Source organism: Monodon monoceros, unplaced genomic scaffold (genome assembly GCF_005190385.1).
Source record: "Monodon monoceros isolate NGI ecotype Baffin Bay Population unplaced genomic scaffold, NGI_Narwhal_1 Super_Scaffold_21, whole genome shotgun sequence".
Lineage (NCBI taxonomy): Eukaryota > Metazoa > Chordata > Mammalia > Artiodactyla > Monodontidae > Monodon > Monodon monoceros.
Window position 1 is genome coordinate 31029191 of NW_021703778.1, and position 13359 is coordinate 31042549.

General features: G+C 47.0%; 1 protein-coding gene across 1 annotated transcript in view; it reads left to right on the plus strand.

Moving 5' to 3' along the window:
• FAM189A1 (family with sequence similarity 189 member A1) overlaps positions 1-13359 on the plus strand; it is a 363110-nt gene that overhangs the window by 176315 nt on the left and 173436 nt on the right. The window contains exon 2 of the mRNA XM_029238462.1: positions 12771-12827. Within this exon, the coding sequence (XP_029094295.1) occupies positions 12771-12827 (57 nt within the window). The remainder of the gene's footprint in view (positions 1-12770; positions 12828-13359) is intronic.

The window sequence follows — 13359 nt, forward strand, 5'->3', positions numbered from 1 at the left end:
CTTTGGGGTGGGATTGACTCAGAAGACTCGGGATTCAGGAGCACAGCCTCAGGCACTGACAGCAGAACAGTCCTGGGAAACCCAGGCAAAGGCACCTTGAAGGCACAGTCCTAGATTCTGGAGTTTGCATAAACAGCGTGTGGTTTCTAACATTAGTGCAGTGGTCTTTATTCATAATCATCTGGAAATGAAGGAGCAATTTGTCTACCAGACAGGCTCACTTCCTGTTGTCGTTCCAGTGGACTTAAAAGTTAATGTGGATCTGTGAATTTGCTTGCATAATTATACTCTGATAGCTTTTCATTACACGTAATGCGATTTTAATGGAATTAATGTTCTGTATCAACAAATACATTGTGTTTATTGTTGTGCAAAGAGGAGACTCCTAAAAGAAGAGAATCAACATGATTTGTAAATGGTTTATGTAATATTCTTTTCCAGACTGGGCAATGTAACTGCCCACTTCGTGTTGTGCTTTCTTTCCCACTTGGGCTGAGAGAAAGAAGGGGGTCAGGAGGGTCCCGCATACATTTGGGTGCTGGTTGGGATCCATCTTTGACAGTCACGTGTATGTCTTAAACTTTTTATCATTCTTCATCACAGAGGGGCAACCCACATGGAACTGCCCATGGCCACGTGGCTGTCACATCTCTGGGGAGACCAGGCCTTCCTGCTCCCCACACACACTTGTGGGTCAGTGTCGGACCCCCAGCTAAGAGCTGGGGTTCTGGTTTCTTGCCCCCTTTATTCAGCTTTGCAGCCGTTAAGTCTGCAGAGTCCATTGATGTCTGTTGTGAAGCAAAGGGCCCAACAGCGCAAGCGCTGGACTCTAGCCCCGCCCACCTGTCCCACCTGGGGAAGGGGGCATGGCAGGGGGTTATCGCCCAGTTTCTCAGGTATGCCCCTGCCCCCTGAGAAGGCAGAACCAGCCATGTTAGCCTGAGTCTCAATAAAGTGCTTTCTGTCTTCTGTATAAAACATGGGAAATAGAAGGTTTCACGGAGGGTGTTAAAATCCCACTCTCGGGAGGTAATCAGAGGCGTCTTCGGGTTCGGTGCTAGTTTCTTTGTGTTTTTGCGTGTCGGCATTTGTATTTATCTACTTATAGAAGGGAAATTATCCCCCCTCCCAACCATTTTGTAGCCTGCTTTTCCTTTTCTTCTTTTCCTTTTATGTAGTGTGAACTTTTCCAAATGGCCCTAAATATTTTTCCATAAAGAAACTCACCGGCAGCAATCGGGAAGGACCTGAAAGATAAGCAGTTCCCTCTTGCCGAAAACCCAGGTTGTTCCCCATTTTCAAAATGATAAATAACACTTTGATTAATATCTGGAATTCTTAGAAGAGGAATTAGAGGCTCAAACTGTATGCTTAGTTTAAAATATTCATCACATAATACACACAGGGATAAAAGATTAGTGTTACTGAAGGTTACACACATAAAAGCGAGCATCCTTTTGCCCCCTCCCCAATCTAGTTTCCCATCATTAAGTTTCTTGTATTTCCTTCCAGAGAAACGTTTCTGTAGGCACCAGCACCGGTTCCTTTCTGTTTACACAAATGGGATTCATTTTCTGCACGCCAGGCTGTGTCTTGTCAGTTATTTATCTTTGAGACCGTTCCACAACAGCACAAACAGATCTACCTCAAATGTCATAATGCGTATATTCACGTTATATGTAAATATCAAAGTTTATTTAACTAGCCCTTTATTATTACCCACTGGTTACAGCTTTTCGCAGTAAACAGTGTGGTGTACCTCTGGTAGCACATCGTAGGCTAAACTCCCATCACTGTGTATGAGTATGTGCAGTTTCTAATTTGAGAGGTTTATGAACTTGCCCTCAAGGCAGGCTGCCTCAATTTATACCAACACCCATAATGTTTGAGAGGAACCTTCCCCCCCCCCCCACCCCTTGCTACCACTGGGGTTTTTTTTTGTTTTTTGTTTTTAATTTTGCGGTACGCAGGCCTCTCACTGTTGTGGCCTCTCCTGTTGCGGAGCACAGGCTCCGGACGCGCAGGCCCAGCAGCCATGGCTTACGGGCCCAGCCGCTCCGCAGCATGTGGGATCTTCCCGGACCGGGGCACGAACCCCCATACCCTGCATCGGCAGGCGGACTCTCAACCACTGCGCCACCAGGGAAGCCCCACCACTGGGTTTTTATCAAACTCCACCAAAACACATTTACAGTCTGATTGATAAAAATATTCCTCTTTTGGCTTGCTTTTAAAAAATTGGAGTAGGTTTCAGCATCCCTTTATATGCTTACTGTCCATTAAAAATGTGAACTTCCTATTCCGAATCCTTCGTCACTTTTTTCTATTGAGTGGTTCCTTTTTCTTATTAACGTATATGAATTCTTTGTGAACTGAGACAATCACCCCTTTGTTTATTGAGTGTATTATAAATATTATTCCCATGTGCAGTTGGTCTCTGATTTTATGTTCTTTTTAAACATAAATATATGTTCATTGGCTCTTGCCACGACTACATAAAGAAGCACCCAAAGGTCAGTAGTTGCCAGTAGCCTACCTTTATTTTCTCCTCTGGGTTTGCAGGCCACCGGGGCCCGCACTTTGGGCTGGAGGCTCCTGGTTGGGTTTAGGTCTGTGCCATGTGTCCTTTCTGGGGCCCAGGCTGATGGGGCTGTGTCTTTCTGTGGGCCGGGAGGCAGGAGCGCAGGGGGCGAGGGGCAACACGTGATACCCCCGGGGTGCCTTGGGTTGGCGGCCACCCCCACCTCCCATGGCCAAGGCCAACATTGGGTGGGGATGGCACTCTGCCCACTCTGTCCAGAGGCTACCACGTCACATGTCAGAGCCTCGTACTTCTTATACAGGGAGGCCCTAGGACTGAGAACCAAGATTCTGTTCATCACATGCAGGTGCTTTTTAAAAACAAATATATAATTCATTCATCTTTTCTATTAGGACCCTTGATTCTGTGTCGTGCCTCAAAAGGCTGACTTCTTTTCTAAAGATTCTTTTAAGATTCTGCCATGTTCTTCTAGGATGTTCATGTTTTGATTTACTTCTTGGTTCCTCTGGAATTTTTTTTGGTATAAAAAGTGAGGTAAAGATTAAGCTTTATTTCTTTCCAAGTGTCTAATCAGTTGTCCCAACGCTTTTGATTGGATAGGTTTTCTTTTCCCCTTTTTAGTCTGTGAATGAGAATTGCATGGGATTTATGTATTGCTTCGTCCTTCTATTTAAAGAAATGAATCTTTTTCCATCTAATAATGAAGTATTTTATGATTTCAGTAGATGTTTGAGATTTTCTTGATAGCTTTCATTCATTTCACATTAGTCTGTTTATTTTAAGACAGTCTACCTTTTTGCTTGCTGTTACAAATGGAATAATCTTTCCTTAATTTTATCCTCTTTTCTAACCGGGCTTTTCTTACATGCCTATGGGAAAGCCGTTTTTTCTGTAGTTCATGAGTTTATATCCTGACATTAGAATGGGGTGAGTCACTTAACCTCTTGGTACTTTACTTTTCTCATCTGTGCAGTAGGGCACAAAGATCACACATGCCTTTCAGGGTTGTCAGGATACAAAGAGGTAAAGTATAAAACCTTGGTAAGTGTCTGGTATACAGTCAGTGCTCAATAAATGTGAGTATTGATAGTAATATACTTTCTTCATATGTTACTTTTCTAACCAGATGGTTTACTAAATCCTCTTATGGTTTCTTTTTCTTTTCTTTTCTATCAATTCCCTTGGGTTTTCTAGTTCGATAAGTATATCTTTTTCAAGTAGTAGTAATTTTGCCCCCCTTTCCAATACTTATATTAGTTTTCTGTTGCTATAGAGCAAATTGCCACAAGCATAGAGGCTTAAAACAGCACAGATTTATTATCTCACAATTTCCATGGGTCAGGAGTCTGGAGCATTTGGGCTGGGTCCCCACTCGGGGTCTGAAGGCTAAAATCAAGGTGAGGCTAGATGCAGCCTCGTCTGGTGACCTGACCAGGGAAGGATCCGCTTCCACACTCCCTAGGGTGTGGGCAGAACTCGTTCTCGCGGTTTTCTTGCAAGCTGTGGGATGGAGAAGCCCTTGCACAACACGACAGGGCAGCGCACTCTGCAAGGCCAGTGCAGAATCTCCCTCGTGCTTCAAATCTTTGACTCAGGAAGGGCCGAGACCCAGAGGGCTTGCTTGATGAGGTCAGGCCCACCCAGGAGAAACTCCCTTGGATTGACTCAAGGGAGTTAACTCAAACTGATTTGGAACCCAAGTATGGCTGCAAAATCCTTTCACCCTTGTCACATAGGGTAACCTCAGCCCAAGGAGATCGAAATCCATCAGGTTCACAGCCCCTCCCATCCTCAAGGGGAGGGGATTCTGTAGAACGTAGAACGCGTACACCAGAGGTGGAGGTCTTTGGGACCCTCTCACTAGTCTGCACACCACACTAGTATTTTCAGAAGAATTTTAAATGTTAAGTGGTGATTGTGGGCATCTTTATCTTATTAAATGAAGAACTTTTTTTTTTTGTAAAAAATGGAGATTGAATTTTATCAAATGCCTTTTCTACATCTACTGAATTACCATATTTTTCACTTTTATCATATTAATGATTAATTTTATGACTACCTTTCCTCTTAGTGAACCATCTTTTCATTCCTGACATGAACCCCTTGTCTTGTTCTTTATCCTTCTAAATGTACTGCTAAATTCTATTTTCTACCATTTTATTTAAAAATCGATGTTCCTCTGTTTATAAGTAAAATTGGTCTATTTTCTACTCTTTTGATATTTTACAGGTTTGTAATTGTTATGCTGACATTTGTAAAAAAAATTTGGAAAGTTTCCTTGTTTCCTCCCTCTTTGCTCAGAGAAAAATTAAATAGTGTTGGAAATCTCTGTGCTTTGAAGTTTGTGAAGAATTTGCCTGTAGCTGTTTGGCCACTTCCCCAATCTCTTAGTGTTAATAGGTACATTTAGCTTTTGAATTTGAGAGGGAATCAACTGTAGTAATTTATATTTTGCATACCACATTAGTAATTTATATTACTAGTATAAATTAATATAAAATTAAAGTAATAGGGCTTCTCTGGTGGTGCAGTAGTTGAGAGTCTGCCTGCTGATGCAGGGGACACAGGTTCGTGCCCCGGTCCGGGAAGATCCCACATGCCGTGGAGCAGCTGGGCCCGTGAGCCATGGCCGCTGAGCCTGCGCGTCCGGAGCCTGTGCTCCGCAACGGGAGAGGCCACAACAGTGAGAGGCCCGCGTACCGCAAAAAAAAAAAAAATTAAAGTAATATAAACCAATATAAAAATATACTAATATTTGTAATTTATATTATACATTAGAAAATCACCTGTGACATCTTAGATGCTGTAGATTGAATGTTTGTGTCCCCCTAAAATTCACACGTCAAATCCTAGTCCCCAGTGTGATGGTATTTGGAGTAGAGCCTTTGCGAGGGGATTAGGTCATGAGGGTGGAGTCCGCATGAATGGGATTAGTGCCCTTATAGGAGAGACTCCAGGAGCTCCCTCACCCTTTCCACAAGTGAGGACACAGTGGAAGGACCACTGTCTATGGACCAGGAAGTGGGCCTCACCAGACACCGATCTGCCTATGCCTTGGTTTTGGACAAAAGACATGCTCCTTGAGGCACTGCAGGTCTCTGAGGCCCCCCACCTCATCTGCAAATACACACACACACACACACACACACACACACACACACACACCCCACACGGTGGCAGGTGGCTGGGGAGCAGGGAGCGGTCAGAGCAGTGCATGGCTGCAGGGAGGTTGCCCTGAGCCTGGATGCCCCCTGCACAGCGAGGTTGGCCAGGAGGGCTCATCCTGAGGTCTCCACGCTGCGCCATGAGGTCCCTGGAGACCGTAGTGTTAACGAATCCTGGGTGCTCCCTGGTTACTGGCAGAAGTCTATTGGGAAAAATTCCTCCATTTTGGGTCCATAGAAACTCACTGATGAAGATCAAGTGCTGTATTCACAACAAAAGACTTCCAAGAATGCAGGCATCAAAGAAAGCCAGCTGCAGTGAGTGGGGGTCAACAGAAACAATGAAGGACAGACTTAGACACCTTCCTTTCACTACCCCCTTGGACTCTAGAACCTCTCAACGTGAAACAGTTAAAGTAATTATGGGCAGAATCCTAAAGATGAGCTGCAACAAGAAACTATCTGAAACAAATAACTGTATTTGGGGAAAGGTAAAAATAGAACTTCTAAATACCTAAAATAAGACAATTGAATTTTTCTAAACAAATGCAAATGTTCAACAGCTGATTAACAGGGAAAACTAGTCATCTGGAAAATACACCTGAAGAAAATATTCAGAATGAAATACTGAGTGGCACGGGTGTGGCCGATGTGAAAGAAGAACTAAGGGATTTGGAGGATGAAGTACGAAGGATCAGCAGGTGGCTATTGGGGTCCCCGACAGAGAGGATGTAGGAGAGAAACTATTTGAAGAAGTGCTGGCTAAAAATTTCCAGAACTAATGAAAAATATAAATTTACAGATTCAGAAGCACAGTCCATCTCAAAGAGGATAAAGAAAAAGAAATGCACACGTAGACATATCATGCAGAAACTTCAGAACACCAAGGGCAAGGAGACAATCTTAAAAGTCTTGAAAGAGTGAGCAGCACCCCTCAAGGAACAGCAGTTTAACGACAGCCAACTTCTTGATGGCAACAGTGGAAACCAGAATAATATCTTCAAGCTCTTGAGAGAAGAAACTGTCCACTTAGGATTGTGTATCCAGCAAAACTACTCTTCAAGCATGAGGTGAAGTTAAGAAATTTACAGATAAACAAAAAGGGGGAATTTGCCATTAAAAGATCTGCACTGAATCAAGGATTTCTAAATCAAGGGTTCCTAACTTCTGGTAGAGCAGTCTGGTGAGGTCTTTGGGGTCCCTCTCAGAATGAGGTTTTTAAATGCATGAAATAAAATATACAGGATTACAAAGGAAACCAATTATTTTAAAACATTTTAAAATCAACTTATTTTTAAAAGTATAATAATATATGTGTGACGTTACTCATCAAATAACAAAATCCAGTGTCGGGTCTAGAAACTACCCTAATTTCAGAGTAAACAGCTCTGGAGAAGCCTACATATTACAGGGCAGAGCCAGGGCACATGAGTTTGGTACCCAGCGTACATGAGCTAATTTGCATCAAGGAAACACACATTGCAGTAGAACAGGTGGCGTGTATCTCAGCTCTGAGTTATTTATAACATTTATATGATTTTACTTTTTTTCTTTCATGGGGCAACTTTGTCATCGATTTATAGCTTTGCTACTGTATGAAAAGCAAATGAAAGCTGCAGAGTTATTTTTCTATTGTGGAGAAGGTCCTTTGAGGAGAGTGGCTTTCCTTGTGGATGTTCTGAGTTTGATGCACTGATATGCAGAGAAAGCGAACGGGTTGGGAGCAGGAAATGTGCTGAGGGAAGGAGGCACAGGCATGGGTGGGATGGGAAGGCTGCAGAGGTGTCTCTTTCCCAGACGGGAGCCGAGATGGACTCGGGAGGCTGAGGGCCTTCACACCTGATGGAACCTGGCCATGTGGCCCCGGGGAGACCCAGACAAAGAAAACCAGGCTGAAAGAGAAGAAAATGGAGGTGGGATAAAGTAGGAGGATCATCTACTCCATGAGGCCCACGTAGCGCAGGCCTGCAATCCGGAAGGTTTGGAAGGTGGGGACCCACAGACGTCTTTCATTCTGAGCAGCTCAGAGTACTATCTGTGCCCTTATTGCAACAGCAGATCTTTCTCCAGACACGTGAATGCAGGCTTTTTAGTGGTAAACTGGTACCACCGTAGCTGTGGGGCAGCCGGCCATATATTTTGTGAAATAATTTAACTGGTTTTCAAGTCTGCATTCTGGAAGCAGTTGCTTCACTACCCGAAATGTTGCATTACTGTTTGCCTTTGAACCAGGTTGGAAGATCTGAAGAAAGTTCCTGATTTTAGTCAGTGAAATAACTTTTCAGTCTCAGAGACAAGATTTAAAGGACTGATTTATTCCGGGCCTCGGAGTACAGGGGCAGCACCAATCAAAGGCAAGGACTTCTGCTGTAAAGATGCTGTTACTTCCCCGCAGTCTCTTATCCCCTCTCATTGCTCTGAACAGCAGGAAGCTCTTTCTCGTTTCTAATTTTATCTCTTGCATCTCTGTAGGCTGGGTGGGGAAGTGGAGAAAAGAGCCACTTGGCGTCCTCACAGCAACCCACAGGTGCTGGGAAAGTTAACCCTCCTCTCTGGGCAGCATCATGCCTTTCCTGTTCTTTTTGGCTTTTCTTTCACAACTACTGAATTGTCTGTTTCTCTTCTCTGACCCACTTCAATGTCTTTGTAAACTGCAGACTTTGAATAACAATCCTGGCAAATTAAACAGGACAGAGGGTACTTGAGATATAATTTCATTGGCCAGCTAGATGCAGGACCCCGTTCCTCACAGGAGTGGTACAAAGTAAGCCTGCAGAATCACCGATATGGCAGAACATGCAACATCGTCCTGCCTTGTTGCTAGGATTGAGCAAACAGCAGTTCAACCTAAGTCCCTGTCTTTTCAGAGCAGGGATATGGTCCCCTCCCCTGGTTGCCATGGGGATGGGAGCAGGCACCCTCCGGGAGGAGGAGCCCAGCATCTGGTCTTTGAAAGTCTCCTCCACTCTAACGTAGTCACCCTTGTTAGAGCTGGTGCTGGTGTTTCTGTACCAGAGGCAGAGAAGTAAGCTCTGCCTGAGAGCAGACGTGGAGGGAGAGGGGATATTTAGGAACAAAAATCCAGCATCCCACTCTGGATGTGTTAGTGTATTAGTAAGCTTAGGCTGCAGTAACAAAATATCGTAGAAATAATGCCATTTGTAGAAACATGGGTGGACCTGGAGATTGTCCTACTGAGTGAAATAAGTCTGATAGAGAAAGACAGATATCATGTGATATCACTTATATGTGGACTCTAAAAAAAACGATACAAATGAACTCATTTACAAAACAGAAACAGACTTATAGATATTGAAAACAAACTTATGGTTACCAAAGGGGAAAGGTGGGGGAGGTATAAATTAGGAGTTTGTAATTAATATACACATACTACTATATATAAAATAGATAATCAACAAGGACCTACTGTAAAGCACAGGGAGCGCTATCGATATTCTATAATAACGTATATGGGAAAAAAATCTGAAAAAGAATGGACGTGTATATGTATAACTGAATCACTTTGCTGTATACCTGAAACTAACACAACATTGTAAATCAACTATACGCCAATATAAAATAAATATTAAATTTAAAAAATTAACATAGACTGGGCCGATTAAACAGAAATGTGTTTCCTTGAAGTTCTGGAGGCTGAAAGTCTGCAATCAGGATGCTGCCATGGTCAGGTTTTGGGGAGGGCCCTCTTCTTGGCTTGTAGACAGCTCACTTCCCTGTGTCCTCATGTGGCCTTTCCATGGTGTGTACATGTGGAGAGAGAGATCTCTCTCTCCTTCTCTTCCTATAAGGTCACCATCCCATCATGGGGGCCCCACCTTCACAACCTAATCTAACCCTAATCACCTCCTGAAGGTCCTGCCTCCATATACCACCACATTGAGGGTTGGGGCTTCACCATATGGGTTTGGGGGGGACACAGACATTCAGTCCCTGACAATTTGTTTTCTATTTCTGCAGAGCAGATTTCTGCAAACTTTGCAGTTTAACACAACACCCATTTACCACCTCACAGATTTCTTGGGTCATGAGTCTGGACATGGCTTAGTAGGGTCAGCTGGCCGGGGTCCCACAAGGCTGCAGTCAAGGTGTTGCCAGGGCAACATCATTTCAAGATGCTGTCCCTGGGGAGGGTCACAGAATAGCACATCCTACTCACACTCAAGGGGAAGGCATTATACAAGGTCGGGATCTCCATGCCTCATTGCGTTTGATGGTTTTATTCTTTGCCTTCGCATAGGGGACTTGGATCCATTCCCAATTATAGTTATTATTGATATTTAGAAATGTAAATTATCTTCAAGAAGCAAATAGTCCATGTTTGTTGGAAGTAAAATTATGTGAGGGGATTTGTGGAATTATAACTTCATGATGAAGATGGGAAATGTCAAGAATTTCTACTGTGGCCTAAGATAAGTGCTGTTAACTTCCTTTGTGTTTAGAAACCCCTGCTCTTCGGAGGTCCAGTAAAATCCCTGCTGTAAGTGGCCTGGTCATTGTAGAGACTTGATAGTTTTAGCAGCCTCAGCTTAGAAGATGAAGGAGTTCTGTCTGTGCGTATCAGAGAGGACTTGAGAGGTCTGGGGTGGTTTGGGAGTTCAGTGGGGCGCCATGCTCTCTCGAATTCCTAGGCCCTTCCTGGGTGAGGAGGCATTGGGCCACGTCTGGAAGGATGGGTGAAATTTCATCTGGTAGAAATGGGAAGGGGAAGGCGGAGCGTAAGTGGACATCTTCTGGGAGATAGTCTGAGAATTCTCATCCTCTCTCCAGCCTCAGTCTGGGCGTGGCCAGTGTTGGTGTGAAGGGCAGACAGAGGACACTGTGGAAGCCCCATCCTAGGGGGATGGTGGGGTCAGAGCTCAGACCCAGAGCTTGGCCATCATCTGAAGGAAGAGGAAGGGGTGGGGCTGAGGCAGGGGGCCAGGAGGTGGGCGGTGACAGGAGGGGAGTGCTGAGTATTGAGGGAAGACAGCCTGCAGGGGTTCCGTTCCAGGGTTGGTGTTTGAGAAATGCAGTGGCTTTGGTGCCCAAAGTGGCCAGGACATGAGTGGAGGGTCACTTAGGGCGGTGCTGGTGGGAAAGCAGGGACCGGATTTGTGTGGGTCTGGTTGCCCGCCCAGGGAGGTGACATTCACCTGACAGAGGCGTCCAGCGCAGTTCCAGTGGAGGGGCAGAGGTGAGTGAGTGGCTGAGCACCCCGTCCAGGCAGGTAAATCATGAGAGCGAGGGCAAGCAGAGGGGGAGGAGAGGTGTCGAGAGGAAGAGCCAACCCAGCTTCACGACTGCGGCTCCTGAACGCGCCAGGAGCTCAGATGTTGATGGCGGAGTTGGCAGAAGTTTTGGATTCTCCACAAGAAGGCTTGGAGGTGGAGAGAAGAGGTTAGGGTGTGCGCTATCCAGCATGAGGTGATGGTGAGAGTCCCGACAGCCTATCCTTAGGAGAAATGGCAGCTCAGTCCAACGGAAGATGACTAGGGGGAAGTCGTGTGTCCGTTGAGGAGGAAGAATTTGACACCAGAGAGGGTGTTCTGATGGGTGGAGTGTTGGGTGCAGAAGGGGAGAGAGCGGCTTTAGAGGCACATGGAGAAGAATGATGGAGACTTGGCCTCGGAGACCGTGGGGCAGGGGGGTGGGGAACAGCAGCCCAGGGTTTCTGTGACGGCTGCAGCTGGAGCTGGGCGGCATCACGGAGAGAGGAGACTCGGGAGGTGGGAAAACGGTTGTCTAACATTTGCAGCACTGGCTGCGTTCGGAAGAGGTACGTGCCCTGAAGAGAGAAGGTAGATGTGACAGGCTGGGGAGCAGAGCATGCTGAAGCTCTTCCATTCATTCTTTTCTGTTAAGTGTGTGTGTGTGTGTGACAGGCTGGGGAGCAGAGCATGCTGAAGCTCTTCCATTCATTCTTTTCTGTTAAGTGTGTGTGTGTGTGTGTGTGTGTGTGTGTGTGTGTGTGTGTGTGAATAAGGTTTAAAGCCTTTCATATAAAGACAACTGGTCCGGGTGTTGTTAGACATCTGAGACCAGCACGGCACTGGGTGGGTGGAGGCTGCAGGGTCTAAGACTCGGTCCTGCTCAGTGCAGAGGTGCCAGAGGGTGAACTGGGCTCTGTCACCAACGGGACCTTGTGGGTCTGTTCAATTGCGTGTTCTGCTCCGGGTCTGGGGTCTGTGCTTTTGGAATCCCAGGGGAAGTGCAGCCCGGCCCCTCCAGCCTGGTCCCGGACTGCCTGGCCCAGGCCCACCGTGGAAAGTCAAGGTGGTAACGGCCCTTGTCTGTTGCATCCAGCGACCCCTCTGAAGGCAGATTGCGGTGGGCAGTGGGCGCGGGGTGCAGCTGTGTCTCTGTGGTCCAGTGGCCCTGCCTGGACACAAGGAGACTGGGAATATGGGGATCAGCAAACATGGGTCTGACGTGGGCTTGGGGGGCAGCCCGGAAGAAGGGTGGGCCAGGAGCCGAGGGTTGTTCTCCCGGGAGTCGGCAGACACAGGGCGACAGGGGAGCCAGGGCGGAGGGGGCACTGCTGGGGAGGTTCTGGGGGGACACGCTTGGCGGGATGGGGGCCAGGGGTCGGGCAGGGCTGACCTGGGCCGGGGCGGGCAGCTTAGAGCCAGTGTGGACAGCAAGGGAGCCTCCTCGGGGGTGAGAGTGAAGGGGAGACCCCTGTAGGGGCTGGGGGGGGTCCCAGGTGTGGGAGAACAGAGGGAGCCTTCAGGCCGCTGTGCAGGTTGCGGGTGACCTGTGAGTGGGGACAGCACCGCCTTCCCCAAAGTAGTGTGTTCATTGCTGTCTGTGATGTTAAATCACACAGCAAGTATCTCTCAGGACCTGGGGGGATAAGGCTGAGGGCCCGGGGGTGGGTGGGAGGCTCATTCAGAAAGCGCGTCTGCTCTCGGCATCCCTGCGAGCTGGTCACTCTGGCCCCGCGTGGTGGCTGCAGGTGTGACTGTCGGGAGGGACAGACCCACCACCGTGACCCGCTCCTGCCTGCGTGCTGTGCTCTAGAAAAGTCCTGGGAGGCTCCTCACCCCCTGCTCCCTCTGTTCCAGGTGCTGCTGTCGGGACTCATCGGCGTCGTCTCCTGGAAGAGGCCCCTGTCCCTCGTGGTAAGTGGCACCCGGGTCCCCATGTGGCCATGGAGCAGGGCTCTGCCCGCGGAGGTGTGAGTGCTTTCAAGGCGCGTTCATCTTGACCATGGGCGCCCTGCTGCCCCCTCCACAGGCACTCACGGGCCATCCTCTTCCTGTTTTTCGGTGTTGTGACCTCTTGGAGGACATGCCACCCACAAAGGCATTTTAATATGTGCAGGTGCAAGCGTTCTCTCTAGACTGATAAACACGATCGTGCACATGCATATGCTTACGGGTGATCACACAAGAGGACGTAGCTCATCCGAGTTCGAGAAATGTTAGCTTTCTGTGTGTTTTGGAGACTGTGAAACTCTATGAGGTATTGGTATTTCTTCGCATAGATGTTTCTTTGGAAGAAGGAAGAAAGGGGTGCCCCTGGAGCCCTCTCTCATGGGGTCAGGCCTCATGCTGGGGAGGAAGACGCCACACGGTGGGGGTGGAAAGAGGATGATGGTTTTTCCATCTGAAAGCACCCAGAGTGAATTTATGTCTATTGATTTGTATGTGT